A 12,273-nucleotide genomic window follows, 5' to 3' on the forward strand; every position below is an offset into this window, starting at 1 on the left:
GCATCCTTGTCCCCATAAGTTACTGTGTCCAGAGTTGCAAAATGCCCCCCTCCCCACCTCCATCTCTGCCTCACATGGTGGTTTGCTTTTCTATTGTCACCTCTTGGCAGGATGAATAATGATTACAGCATGGGGCTTTTGAGCCAAACTGGATTTGACTTCTGCCCTCATCTTTTCTCCACTGGCTAGCTACATTTCTGTGCTCATTTTTCCACTCTTTACATTACCGGGTGGTTACAAAGATGAAACAAATTGGGTATGCGATATTTAGGGCAATGTGGAACATTTAGGGAGAGCTCAGTAGCATTAGGTCTTCCTGTTCTTAACCCATCTGCAGGGTCCACATCTCATTACAGCCCCTCAGCTAGCTTTGTTTAGTAAGAACCTCAGGGAATCCATTGCATCGTGTCATGGTGTCCCACAATGAGCCTCTAGACCTTGGAAGTTCTCTCCACCCCTCTTTCACTGCTATGTATCATGGGTAGGTCCCTGCTCTTCCCAAAAGCTAGCCAACTTCCCAGGCACAGTAGCAGCACTGTTTTAAACTTATGGGAATCTCAGCTGAATAAACATCTCCCTGAAACTCATATTTGAACAGACTCAAAGCTAATGAGGTACAGACAAGCCAGTTGTCCATTTTCAATTGTCACGCACCAAAACAGGCTGGCTGGGTAAACCTTAGGGACTATGTTGACAGAATTATGTCCCATCCTTTAGATAAAAGATACCTCTGCGGGTGTGTTACTTGACATCACAGGGCTTAGTAAATAATTGTCCTTGGTTTAATGATCACTTGTTCTCTCTTGACTTCCCTGTTCTTTTTCCACCCACTTGGAGCTGATCTAATCTCTCCGTTTGTGTTACGATACCCGGGACTTCTCTGCCAGCTTTCAGTTCAAGAGACCTGTAAATCAGATCTCATGCGGTCACTGACTCTGATTCAATCAACCAAATTTCTGCCCTTAGAAAATAAACAATTGTAACCCATAACTGGACCGGGTGTGTTATCTGGAGTTATCTCGGATGTTACAGGAACTACTTTGAGATAAAAAAGTGATTTCAGCTCCATTTGTTGCATGATGAATTCAATCATTAATGATGATGGGGGAGAAATAGGCCAAAAATCTCAGAGCAGGGCATCAATTTTCATCAGGGAAATAGCTGGCTTGAGCTCTGGGATTTAAAATTCTTTTTTTAATTTCCATTTTCTTTGAAACAGAGAGAGGGAGAAATCTTCCATCTGCTGGTTCACTTCTCAAATGCCAGCGACATCTGGAGTTGGGTCAGGCAAATATTTGTTGAAAGAATTATTTGTTCCTCAAGACAAACCCAATGTCAGGACAAATGGTCCAACTTCATATGGTGGCCCATAAATACAGCGGCCGATACTTAGTAGCTGTCCTTGCAAAACAGGCAAATTAAAGTGACTTGAGTGGATATATGAATGATACCCTCAAGTGATGCTAAAAATACTTGTATCCCATCAAAAATTACAAAACATACATTTGTGTAAATACTTTTCAAGGTTTTATTGCAAACTGAAATTGGTTTATCACACACAAAAAAAAGTTGTGTGCAGGAGAGGATTGTACAGATTATAGCCATGTTAATTACAGTACATTAAAATGGTGGCTTACGTTACAAATAAGCCTGTAAGTTTAAATATACTAGTGTTATAATCCAATGTACAGACTTTCTTTATACAATACATACAGTTATCAGGAATGCAAAAAAAAAAACACACACACACACACAACATAAATAATGCCCACTTTATAGGTGACATTTTAAACAAGAACAAACCAACGGCTTTGACCGACAACTGGGGCATTGGTCCATAAAAACCCTTTCTAAAAATAGAAATATTTGTAGCAGCAATGCTTTCTTTAAGCATCTGGATACAAGTCATTGCAAGACCATTTCAAGAAATTTTAGTTATTAACTATATCTCACAAAAAATGTCTACACATAAATTTATCTTCCAAATATGGAAGAAACAAACAATGTCCCACATTGTAGTGTCCTGCAAGTGTCACATTGATGCTTATAACAAAATCCACCTGTGATCAAGCACGCCACACTCACACCACTGGTCACACGGGGAGAGCCACAAGGAGGAGTACAGAACGGAAACACTCCACAGTAGGAAAAGCTTTGGAGCTAACACAACCTCATCAGGAAAGGCACGTTTCATTAATATTCATGACAGTCCCGCAACAGGTGCCTGTCAGAACACGCTCGTCCTCCTTCTAACCAGACTCTGGCCTCGGTCTTGGGACGGCCCTCTCACGCTCGGTTCGGAGATAGCACCACGTTGGAAGGAAGAAGGAAAGCCTTGTGAGCTCACTGAGAGGATGATGTGCTCGTCCCCAAGCTTGCAGCAAGCCGTGTGCGGTGAGACTGCCAAACTCCCGAGGATGTGCAAATTCTCGTCAAAGATGTCCCGTCAGCTGGCAGCTCTGCCGGAAGGCTAACTGAAATCGTTAAGAAACACAGGAAATCCTTCACAACCAACCCCAAGAGTGTTCAGAGGAAGGAGTCCATGGGTGGTGCGTAGGAGAAGCCCAGGAAGGCCTCGGCGGCTTCCTTCACGCTGGCTGTGATGAGGATGCTGTCGGGAGACCTGCCAATCGAGTTGGGGACTGGTTCTTCAGTGAACTCGGGATCAAAGTGTCGCAGGTCACCGGGTCCGCTCTGTGACAGCAAGAAAAAAAAAAAAAAAAAAAACAGGCTCAGAACCACACATCCTGCTTGGGGTTGGAGATGCTGGCACTGAACCTCTTTAGGATGCTGATGGGAAATTGTCCTAACCAACCATCCATCCTAAGTATCCTCCGGCCTTATGCCTGGTTTCACAGAAGAGGGTAAGGTCCCCCTTTTGTCCCTGGGTGCTTTGTTGATAACTGCTTGGGACAGCAATGTTAAATGCTGCTGGAACGAAAACTCCTACTCTTTCTTTGGGAAAACAATGGGGCTACCAGTAAAGTATTGCCAACTTCCCTTTGAGTCCCAAAAAATACTTAGAAGAGAAGCAGCTACTCACCACGTTTGGGTTAAAAGGAGGCATAATCTTCTTATTAATGAGATCATCCCAGTTAATTACAGAGAAGAAGACGTGACCCTTAATCTCCATCTGTCGAGAAGAAAACCCAAGATTATCTTAGGCAGGCCCCATTGAGGGAAGGCTGGTGGGGCCTGCGCACCTCCCAGCAGGCTTAGCAGAGCAGGCACAAGTCACTCACAAAATCATCCTTGGCACCGAGCCTCTTGGTCCGGTCCTTCTGCAGGAGGCCCTCCAGGAGGTTTCTTGCGGAATTTGAGATATTTGGTTTCAGCTGCAGGGGCTTGTTCAGAATGTTGTCATACATTTCAGCTGTGTTTCGGCTATAGAAAGGAGGCTGAAAGATTGGGAAAACGGCACTTAGCTTCGGCACGAGTGTTTCTGCCCTTGACCTTTAGGTGTCTATTTTGCAATCCTTGCAGGGGGAGGAGTGAATGCTAAACAGGCTATAGCTCTCACTATCATACAGGTCAAATGCTGTCCGATGTAGCAAAAAATATGAAATGAACAACCAAACAATTTAGTAAGCAAGAGAATACTCTCATAAAACGATCAATGTGCTTCTCTTATCAGCTCTTGGCAGCTAAGCATACGGATCTGGGCAAGAATAATGGTCAGGCCTTCATTTCATCTTTGTCCAACTATTAAGTGGGGATATGGTAGAAAGTTCTAGAAAGTTATCACTGAGGTAGGAGCACTGCCCCCATGCTTCCCCGTGCAGTACTCACCAGGCCATACAGCATCTCATACAAGACGGCCCCGAGGCACCACCAGTCCACCGTCCTGTCATAGGGCTGCTTATGGAGCACCTCTGGTGCCAGATACTGCAAGACACAACAGGAAACCAGAGTTCAGAACCTGTGAGACCGGACCAGCCCGAGACGAGGCACGTTCTCTGAAAGCAGGGCCTTTCACAGTATATGTCACTGCGGAGTCCATTATCAGATTTCTTCTCAACAAACACTGCTCTCCTTTCTGAGGCCGCCTAGCCACCTCTGGGTGTTGGCGTTTAAAAGGGAGCTACTTGGGGATCCAACAGTGGTCCTCCTCGGGAATTTGGAATCCTTTCCCAAAGTGCAGCTCCTACCTCCGGGGTGCCACAGAAGGTGGATGTCGTGCCATTGTGCTCAATGTTCTCCTTGCAGAGTCCAAAGTCAGTAAGGACAATGTGTCCCTGTGAATCTAACAGAATATTCTCCGGCTTCAAATCTCTGTTAAAAAAAAAAAAAAAACAGAGAAAATGTGCATTAGCTGGTGTCCTCTGTAAAGAGAGTTGCTAAGGCTATTAGGTGTTTAGCATTCACTGCTGTTGTGCAGTGACTACAAAAAGGAGTCTTTGTCACTGCTAATCTACTCAGGATTAGGGACAATCCTGGTTGGCCAGCTCCCTAGTGGCAAGGAATCAAGACAGCTCACATGAGGGGCATGTGGTCTTAGAGCAGCAGGTGCACAGATCCGGGGCACAGGGTTAAGGTTTGCTCCAGTGCAAGGAAGGAAGCAGGGGCTGTGGCTTCCAGGAAGGCGGCCGGCCTGGCTCCTTGGCTCACCTATACACGATGTTCAGGGAGTGCAGGTAACCCAAGGCACTGGCTATCTCAGCAGCATAGAAACGCGCCCGTGGTTCCAGGAAGCAGCGTTCCCTCTGGAGATGGTAAAACAACTGCAGCAGGAGACAGGACAAAGTTAGTCTGGGCTGCTAAAACATGTCACTGGCGACATACATAGCTCAAGAGAACAATGGCAGGAAGTAGCCCAGGGTCGTCTATGAACTATCTGGAACACCGTCACTTTTACCCCCTATAAAGATCTTTCCCTTTTTTAGCCTGAAACCAAGCATGCTGGGCGGACACCCCCCTCCCACCCCCCTTTCCACTTGGGCTGGTGTCTCCCCCCGAGACACACTCACCTCTCCCCCGTTAATGTAGTCCAGGACAAAGTAGAGCTTGTCAGCTGTCTGGAAGGAGAAGTGCAGGCCCACCAGGAAAGGGTGCTTCACGTTCTTCAGCAGGACATTCCGCTCCGACATGATGTGCTTCTCCTAGGAGCAGGATGACAGACTCAGCCCCGGTCCCGGCCCCCGGCCCCCCGGCACGGCCCCCAGCCCCCGGCCCCCCGGCACGGCCCCCTGAGCATCCACCCTCTGTACCACCCCAGGCAAGGCGCGCCTCGCACCTCCTTCTTCTTCAGGATCGCTTTCTTCTGCAGAACCTTGACCGCATAGAAAACTTCCTCTGCCTTGTGTCTCGCTAAAAGGACCTGCAATGATGTTTTGTAACGTCAGTTTTGGAGCCTCACCCAGGCACAGGGTAAAACAGACACATATACAGAGAGGGTATAAAAATGTCTTGGGATTTGAAATTACCTTTCCAAAGCTGCCCTTTCCAATCACTTTTAAGAAGTGGAAGTCTGATGGTTTAGCGTGAGGGTTGGATGATGGGCCAAGGTTGATCTGTTGAGACGGACTCGGCTGGAAAATAAGACATGCTCCTTTAAGCGCACTGCTTCCAAGACAGATGTGTACAATAAAACATAAAAGACTGAAAAGCAAGTCCTACACTTCTATCAACGCACTCCAAGTGATGTTTCAACCACACCTGCTATTGCTTCACCAGCACACGGAGGCCGCACATTCACAGTGCTGTCAGCGGATAAAGCATTTATGAAATATGCCTTTAAACATACTCCACTGACTCAATAGCCAAATACCCGTGTCAGTTGTTATGTCATTAACAAATAAGGCATTCCTGCCCGCATACTAATTTGCAGAAATGCCTTTTTAACCCAGCTTGCCGGGATACTTCGTGACTCACGATTCTCCCCCACAAACGGCTTCACCAGCAAGAAGATACTCACTGGAGGAGAAGGGTTGGCGTTCATGAGCTCGGGCTCCTGGGGTGGCGAGATTTTCAAAATGGACTGAACTTCTGGGCTGCAAGGAACACACACACACACTTCATGTAGCCTCCCGACTCCCGCTAGGGGGCGCGGCAACACCAACAGTGAGGTTCTGGCTCCAACTTTTCCTTCAACTCGCACCCAACAACCTACTCGGCTGTTTAAATTGCAAACCCAGTTAGGTACAGTTATTGAGGGCGAGAATTAGCCGTACGTAAATATTTTAATTATCTTACGTAACCAAGAAAAGCCAAATCCCTTTCGAGGTTTAAACAAAAAAAAAAAAAATTGTACAAATATATCAGAATTTCAGGAGAAAAAGCAAATTCCCCACCCCCGGCCAAGTCTTGAGTTTCCCAACTTCACCCAATTTTGGGAAAACGCCTCTGGACCATTGGTCAGCCCAACCTGCACTCCTTTTATCCCCACAAGTTCCTCCCAGCCCTTGAACTTACTGTTTGCATGCGTAGGAATTATTGGCAATCTTCTGAATGAAGTCGTTCAGACCCATCCTCCTCTGTTTCATGAAAGCTGTGAATTAAAAAGGAGAAACAAAGTGACGTTTAATGCCTTCGGAACGTCCTCCGCCACACACGGCTAATCTGATCCGGGAACTGCAAAATCCGCACTCGGCGGCGGTCCGACACCTGCACTCACCGATGAGAATGGCTACCATTCCCCTCATTCTGGAGTAAGTGAGGGTGCCCCTCGCAGCCTCGGTTTTCACCGTCATCGCCACGACGAGAACTCAAAACACTCGCCGGGGATTGCAGACCCACGCAGCTCAACGCCGCTGCAGCGCCCGGCGCTCGGCCTTATAAAGGCCGCGCCGCTCGGGGCGGGGCCTGTGCGGTGACGCCGCGGCGGCTCGGCCCCGCCCCCAGCGCGGCCCCGCCCCCCGTGCCCGCCGGCCGCCGCCGACCGGTCCCCGGCGGGGCGAGCTGCCCGCGGCCGGCGGTTCGGTTCCCGGCGGGAGGGCGAGCGCAGGGCGGAGGGGCGAGGGGGCAATCCGCCCGTGTGGGCACGGGGAGCGCCCAGCGGGAAAGCGCGGGCGGCGGGGGCGGGGAGGGCTGGCGCGTCCCCGGGTAAGATTTTCCATTTTTCGCGTGGATTTCGCCCGGGGAGGAAGTCGGGGTCGCAACGCCCAGGCAGGCGCCTTCCGGACGCGGCGAGCGGGCCGGGCGGGCTGTGGACGAGCCCGCACCTCGCCTTACGGGGGACGCAGCGCTTCGGCGGGCCCCAGCCCGGCCCCGGGAGCCCTCCCTCGGCCGCCGGCATCGCGGGGCGCCCCCGGGGCCGGTCCTCGCCGCCCCCGCCGCCCGACCCCGCGCCGGCTCCGCCTCAGCCGGGCCCCGGCCGTCCGCGGGGGGCCGAGAAGGCTTACCCAGTCCGCTCAGCAGGAAGGACTCGCTCCTTTTCTGCGCCTCGGCCCTCTTTTTGTGGCGGGGCCGGAGCAGGGACTCGAGCCGGGCCCTGGCCGGGGCGCCCTGCATCTCCCCGACGGGCGGCGGGCGGGAGCGGCCGGCCGGCACTGACGTTTCCTTGAAGGAGCCGCCGTGACTCAAGCCCGGCAAGATTTCCTGCCCGGAGTCCCAAAACAAACAAATGGCCCTTGTGCACGGCCGGGTCGCTTCCGAAAACGCCTTTTTTGTGCTTTTGGCCAAAACCGAGCAAGGCTGACAGAAAAAAAAAAAAAAATCCCAGAACTTGGAAGAAGAGGAAGGAAAGCAGGAGAGACGGGGCGGGGGGAGGGGGAGGTCAGGAATGTGGAGGGGAGGGGGCGGAAACGAAATTCAGCACTCTGCACTAAATTTTAAAAAAAGTGCAATCTACAGCTCACTTTTTTCTCCTCTAAAGTAATCTCAGAACATTTTGTCCGTTCCGTGTGCATTTTTTTCCCTTTGCATTTTAACCCGCGCCACGCCGAGAACACGTGAGGAGGCGGGCGGTGAGGGCGGCGGCCGGGACCCGACGTGACCCGGGCGCCTCGGAGCTGCTCACGGCCGCGCCACCTCGTCCATCCCCCGCCGCGGCCCGCGTCTCCCCGTGTGTCTCCCAGCCGACCTCGCCGTTTCTCTCCCGCGGCGGCGAGGCCGCTGGCTTCCTGCTCAGTCGGTCAGTCAGTCAGTCAGTCAGTCAGTCAGTCAGCAACCGCGGGGACGCGCGCCTGCGCTGCCCGTGGTTAGGTCTGTGGCTCAGTCCCGACCGGGAGCCGAGACAGACCGCTGCTGGTCAGCCGTGTTCTCGGGGCCGGCAGACCTGGCGCTCGCCGCTGCCCTGCCATAACCCCTTGCTCGCCCTGCCATTTCGAGTTTGCTCAGTGGAGCCAACGACACACTCCCAAACACCAGCTGTCAAACCACGAATAGCTTGCAAAGCGCGTTTTCCCTTGCTCTTGGGCAAGGATTTGTTTTTGCAGGCACAGCCACCTCATTTGCCCCAATAGGATCTAATCTGGGCTCCTGGTTGGGTTGCTCAGTCGCAGCAGCCCCAACTCCGGGGGATAACGCAAGCATGCAACTTCTCTCCCACCGGCTAGGCTGCTCGACAAAGTTTGCTCAGCACCCACTCTCGAACAGAGCGGTGACTAGTGCCTGAGGTTGGTGTTGCAATTTAAAGCAAGGTTGCGATAATTCCACATCTCAGTTGCCAGCCCGTGGCAGTCTCTTCCTGAACGGATTCTGCCCAGAATACAAGTTCGTGTCGCCTTGCTCCATAGCCAATGTTCCGCCACTCAGCCAGCCCAGCCACGTCCAGTTCCCACCTGCTCCTCCCTTGTCTTAAGAGAACAATCACTCCTACTGCCTGCGAACGTCAATTTGCACGAAGCTTTTTCCCTTTTGTTTTTAAAACACCAAATTGAGAAACCAGAGACCCAACCCTTCTTCCCCTCCTCCGCCAAGTAATTTCAAAACCTCTGGGCACCTTGGTTTCACCATCCAAGTTACAGTACCGAAAGCACCCACCTTTCAAAGGGGATTTTATAGCCTCCTCCTTCATTCTTCAGGCTGCCCGGGATGCAAGGTGAAGGATTGTTTTTCTGGAGCCTGGAGCTAGAGCTACCCTTGTGGCTGGACTTGGCTCCCTGCTTCTGTCTCTGAGATGGCAAGGGAGGTTGAACCTGAGGCAACTGGCTCTGTTCTGCTAGGCACCCCACTTTATATCAAGGGAATTTACATACAGGAAGGGAGCAAGTTGCAAAGTTCAACACTGGGCCATTTACCATCCCCCCCCCCCAGTCCCGTTGCAACATCATCCAGAAAATTACAGTCATCAGCGTCCCAGGTTTATTACAGCCTCCCTAAGACACATAAGAAATGTAACTTAACTGATTATCATCACAAATCAGTCCAGAAAAAAATCCAAAACATATGCACAGGGTTCATTTTCTTCAAAGGGGATCGGCGACATGCATTCCAGGAGGGACCTGGAATTCGGGCAAGAGGGCTCTAAGGGGAATGGAGAAGACACACAACCATATGATTTGTGGTTGGAACAGAAAAGCATCGTCTGATGGGCTCCTGACTCCCCCTACCCCAGCTTTGGCTGGAGACAGATGGCCGGCAAAACTTGTCATTTAACCTAGAGAATCGCTGTTGTTGAGACTGGCTTTTCTTCCAACCGGATACCTGATGGGTGGAGCAGGCGCCCCCTGTTCTGTCCCAGCAACCTACTAAAACTTCCGAACAGGAAGGTGACACACGACGGGGAGGCAGGACACTGTGTGTGACGCGCGCCTGGTAGCGCCGCGCAGCCTCTCGGTCGCCCGTGGCTGCTATTCACTTATTCTGCTCTTCCTTCCTGTCGCCAGCCTGTTTCTTTGGTTCAGATAGTGTTCCTACCGGGAGGAATCCGGCCCCTTTCCTCTTCCCTCCCTGCGGTGGCACGGTGGCCAGAGGTGCCTCGCCAGGCTGTGCTTGGAACTGCAGCCTAGAGGGCGCGCGAGTTCTCTGGAGAGCCCCCTGCCCTACGCCGGCTTTCCCTGCTTCCCTCCTGAGGTTTAATCCTTTCCAGAGAAATTTCTAGACCAAACTTTTTGCAGTCATAGAAAATATAGAAGATTGGATCTGCGAAAGGCTAACTACCTCCCTGTTGCCCCAAGCAAACCGTTTCACAGCTATGCTTCACTGTGGGAAAACTGCAATTAAGACTCTGAAATGGCAATGATTCACTAAGTTGTAAAGTTTGCATTGAAACAAAGCATTTCCAGCCTATATGTATTTTAATACTTTAAAAAATTGTTTTCTGCTCCTCTATTTTATATCTCCTTAATGGTGCACTGTAGATACTCAAACCTGAAGCTTTGCCAGGGTATGACTTTTTCCATATGATTTGAATGCTTACAAATTACAGACCTTTCTCTACATATTAGAAAAACTATTTTGAAAAGATGTTTTATAAGACTTAAACATATCCACTCTTGGACTACTTTTTAACCATGTCAGCTGTGTTAGTCCTGAGCCTCTAGATAGAATGTCTTCCACGATGCACAGGGTGAGGTTTTATTACTCAAACTGCCACACAAATTCTGGAACAATCTTGTGTACAGTTTAACTTTCCATGTCTTTTAATTCATTGGTTGCTGCATGTGGCAAACATTCTTTGTAGCATCCTCAAACAAAAACATAACGAAAATTCAGGAAACATAAGAAAACAAAGTTACTGGCTTAAAGAGCTACTGAATGGGTTCATATTTTGTTGAAGGTTCTCACCAAGCATGTGTCTTTTTTTTACTGTGTTCATCAAACAGAACATGATGATGACAAATGAGTTTTATTCATGATCAAATAACTAGTGGTGGTGGTTATTTAAGCATTTATTTATGGAATAAGAATTCTATAGTGATTTTTATCTTCCACATTCGTAATTGTCAGAGATGACATTTGGGCCAAAGAATGTGACACAATAGATACCCCAGGGAAGAACACACGGCCCATAATAATAGTGTTAAGAGTTATTAGCCCCACAAAACCACATGCATCATTTAGAGGAGGGCTGAATTTTTTTCCTAGGTACAGTCAGTAACATGTGTTCTACAGTCATCCTTCTAGCAAAGAGAGGCCACAGAGAAGCCGAGCGGCAGGTGGGGGCAAGGCTTTGTTTACATCTTTATGTTAATTGAGGATAGACTAGAGGGGAAATCAGCTGAAGTTCTTGACATGAAACAAAGAAGAATCAAGGTAATAACAAACAAGGGGGGGTCTGTGAGAGACTACAAACTCTCTCCTTTTTTGGAGTGTTACCAAATTCTGATTTTGCGTAATGTAGCAAGCGGCACATATAAAAAGCTAGCCACCAACTGGGTGTAAGGTGTAAGGTGAGGCATAAGGAATGGTACGTATTTGACAACTTTCTATTTGGCTCTTGGGATTGATCTACAAAGTGTTGACTATGGAAAACAAGGCAGAACAAAGAGAAGAATGAATTGGGAAAATCCTTCAGTAAAAATTGAAAATTATCTGTGACTTAAGACTGAACTGTCTTGAAAACTTTATATATTCTTAACCATATGTGTTTTGTCAGGCCCAGGGCCTCTTCCATTCTTGTCAAGGGGTAGAGTTAACCTTCTCTCCTTTCATCTTATGTATTTGTGACATTGATTCATTGTTACAGATTTGCACTGTGAAAGGCCTTTTGCTAACTCATAAACATGGCATTGTGTTGATAAAACATCAAGCTGGGTGGTAGGGAGCATGTCAGAGTGTGGGGCCTGGGAGCCCCACTCACTCTAGGCTGCTCTGCCTCCTCTCCCTTCTCTCTGTCCCGGGTGAACCCAAGTGCACATGTACTTCTCTTTACCAGTTCCCAATCCTGGCAGAACAGGGCTTGGGACTCTTCTACAAATCTTTAAGGTTATGCCCACACTTTATTTACAATGTGCTGACAATAAATAAGGAGTCTGTCTTCTTCCTCGACCTCTCTTGTCTGGCTCAATATAAATGTCTTCCCAGCCTCTCCAATTTCTGACCCTATAATTAATCTAACAACAAGCACAGAAACATCTCAGATCATCCCTAAAGGACTGGTTCTTGGACACCAAGCCTTCCTATTGTAGCAACAGAAGCTAACAGTGGAAAAACCAGAGACAAGAATGGCTAACATGAGGCCAATTCCCATTATTTTAATGTGCAACACTTTACTGAATTTCCTTTTGATTGCAATACAAATCATTGTTAGTCACATACATTTCTTTTCCCTGAAGACTTCCTTATTTTTATTTGAAAGGCAAATCTACATAGAAATATGGAGATTCAGAGGTCTTCAATCTGCTGGTTCACTCCCCAAATGGCTTCAACAACCAGAGCTGGGCTGGTCCG

General features: G+C 49.1%; 1 protein-coding gene and 1 pseudogene across 5 annotated transcripts in view; both read right to left on the minus strand.

Annotated features, from left to right (window-relative positions):
• Positions 1-1,514: 1,514 nt before the first annotated feature.
• SGK1 (serum/glucocorticoid regulated kinase 1) overlaps positions 1,515-12,273 on the minus strand; it is a 112,008-nt gene continuing 101,249 nt past the window's right edge. Inside the window, exons 1-12 of one of the 5 annotated variants that reach the window (XM_040965673.1) lie at positions 8,923-9,054; positions 6,412-6,487; positions 5,915-5,990; positions 5,424-5,528; positions 5,234-5,317; positions 4,968-5,099; positions 4,609-4,721; positions 4,149-4,272; positions 3,790-3,885; positions 3,243-3,398; positions 3,044-3,133; positions 1,515-2,694 (exon numbers count right to left, since the gene is read on the minus strand). In XM_040965673.1, coding sequence (XP_040821607.1) covers positions 2,527-2,694; positions 3,044-3,133; positions 3,243-3,398; positions 3,790-3,885; positions 4,149-4,272; positions 4,609-4,721; positions 4,968-5,099; positions 5,234-5,317; positions 5,424-5,528; positions 5,915-5,990; positions 6,412-6,487; positions 8,923-8,956 — 1,254 coding nt within the window. In that variant the 5' untranslated portion in view covers positions 8,957-9,054 and the 3' untranslated portion in view covers positions 1,515-2,526. The other 4 variants (XM_040965671.1, XM_040965672.1, XM_040965670.1 and 1 more) reach the window with 4 other exon arrangements.
• Positions 11,400-11,542, minus strand: LOC121146338 (annotated as a pseudogene).

The sequence above is a fragment of the Ochotona curzoniae genome, unplaced genomic scaffold (genome assembly GCF_017591425.1).
Source record: "Ochotona curzoniae isolate NIBS_2020 unplaced genomic scaffold, NIBS_Ocur_1.0 scaffold_3890, whole genome shotgun sequence".
Taxonomy (NCBI): Eukaryota; Metazoa; Chordata; class Mammalia; order Lagomorpha; family Ochotonidae; genus Ochotona; species Ochotona curzoniae.